Raw genomic sequence first — 1,371 nt, forward strand, 5'->3', positions numbered from 1 at the left:
ATATTTGTTGTCAAAATACCTTTTAGTACATATGTTGTTAAAATAAAATGAACAGTCCTATGATCATTTTACTGATATGTATAAAGACTGCAAAGGCTGAAAAATCTCGAAATCGGTATAAAATTGGAGGTAGTTTGAGGATTAAAGCTAAAAAAATTGGGGGGTTGTATTATACATGAGATCGTATTGTACACGAATAAATACAGTAAGTGTGTTGCTGTTTTCTATATTGCCGAAACAAGACTAACCTTTTCTCTGTCTGTCTTCCTCGCCCTCCGTGCAGATGGATCAAGTTTGAGGAGAAGGTGGAGAAGGGTGGCGAGCGCTGGAGCAAGCCTCACGTCGCCACGCTGGCTTTACACAGCCTGATGGAGCTGAAATCCTGCATCGAGACGGGCACGGTCATGCTGGACATGGAGGCCTCCACGCTGCCTCAGGTTGTTGGTAAGTGAGCTCAGAGATGGGTTTAAATGCTTCACAGAACCAGAGGACAATCACGCGTCTTTAATGGATCTCTTTCACAGACATGATCGCCGACAACCAGATTGAGTGCGGACAGTTAAAGGCGGACCTGAAGGAGAAGGTTGTGTACACTCTACTGAGGAAGCATCGCCACCAAACCAAGAAGTCCAACCTGCGTTCTCTTGCTGATATTGGCAAGTCTGTTTCCAGTGCAAGCAGGCTGTTTTCTAGCCAAGAGAATGGTAACATCAAAACTGAAAGCTTCAATTTTGCAGCTTCTCTTTCCGTTTTGTTCAACTTTCTATTGATTTCCTTTCTAACACTAACTCCTGTCCCTGACTTACATTTTTCTTATGCAACCTTTTACTTGTCTTTTTTTATGTTCTTTCTTTTCCATTTCCCCCCCGTTTCCTCTTCTGGTTTTTGCCGTCTCTGACTTCCTGCCTCGGGGGGTGTTTGCAGCATGCTACTCTCTCGATCCCTCTGTGCCTTGTTTAACTCCACGACTCTCGCCGGAATCATGTGAGGTCAGGAGGAGCTCCAGCACGGGATACCTCTGTAAGTGAGGTCACTGCCCTGCGGCTCAAAGTTGTTTAGATATTTTCTTTTAGAAAACTAACCAATACCAGAAGGGGAAAGAACAGGAGTACTGAAATCAAAAACGTCTGCAGACATTTTAAAGGTTTGTTAATGGAGCTACAATACAATGACCCAAATAGACCCGCTTATAAAACCCAATAGTCATTTGGAACTTATTTTAGTATTAATCTAAACAAGGGGTTAACCTTTTTGACCTCGGGGCCCAATTTGTTGAACATAAAGTGACACGAGGCCCAGTCAGACATTACCAATGTATGGATCAAAATGATAATTATTCTAAATCTTGGTTTAATTTTTATTGTATTTACG

General features: G+C 42.4%; 1 protein-coding gene across 1 annotated transcript in view; it reads left to right on the forward strand.

Annotated features, from left to right (window-relative positions):
* The window catches only part of LOC106531497 (electrogenic sodium bicarbonate cotransporter 1), a gene marked incomplete in the record, with an annotated part of 80,724 nt that overhangs the window by 36,182 nt on the left and 43,171 nt on the right, over positions 1-1,371 (forward strand). The window contains 3 exon segments of the mRNA XM_014027375.1: positions 284-444; positions 525-704; positions 925-1,020. Of these exon segments, the coding sequence (XP_013882829.1) occupies positions 284-444; positions 525-704; positions 925-1,020 (437 nt within the window).

This window comes from Austrofundulus limnaeus, unplaced genomic scaffold (assembly GCF_001266775.1).
Source record: "Austrofundulus limnaeus strain Quisiro unplaced genomic scaffold, Austrofundulus_limnaeus-1.0 Scaffold643, whole genome shotgun sequence".
Classification (NCBI taxonomy): Eukaryota; Metazoa; Chordata; class Actinopteri; order Cyprinodontiformes; family Rivulidae; genus Austrofundulus; species Austrofundulus limnaeus.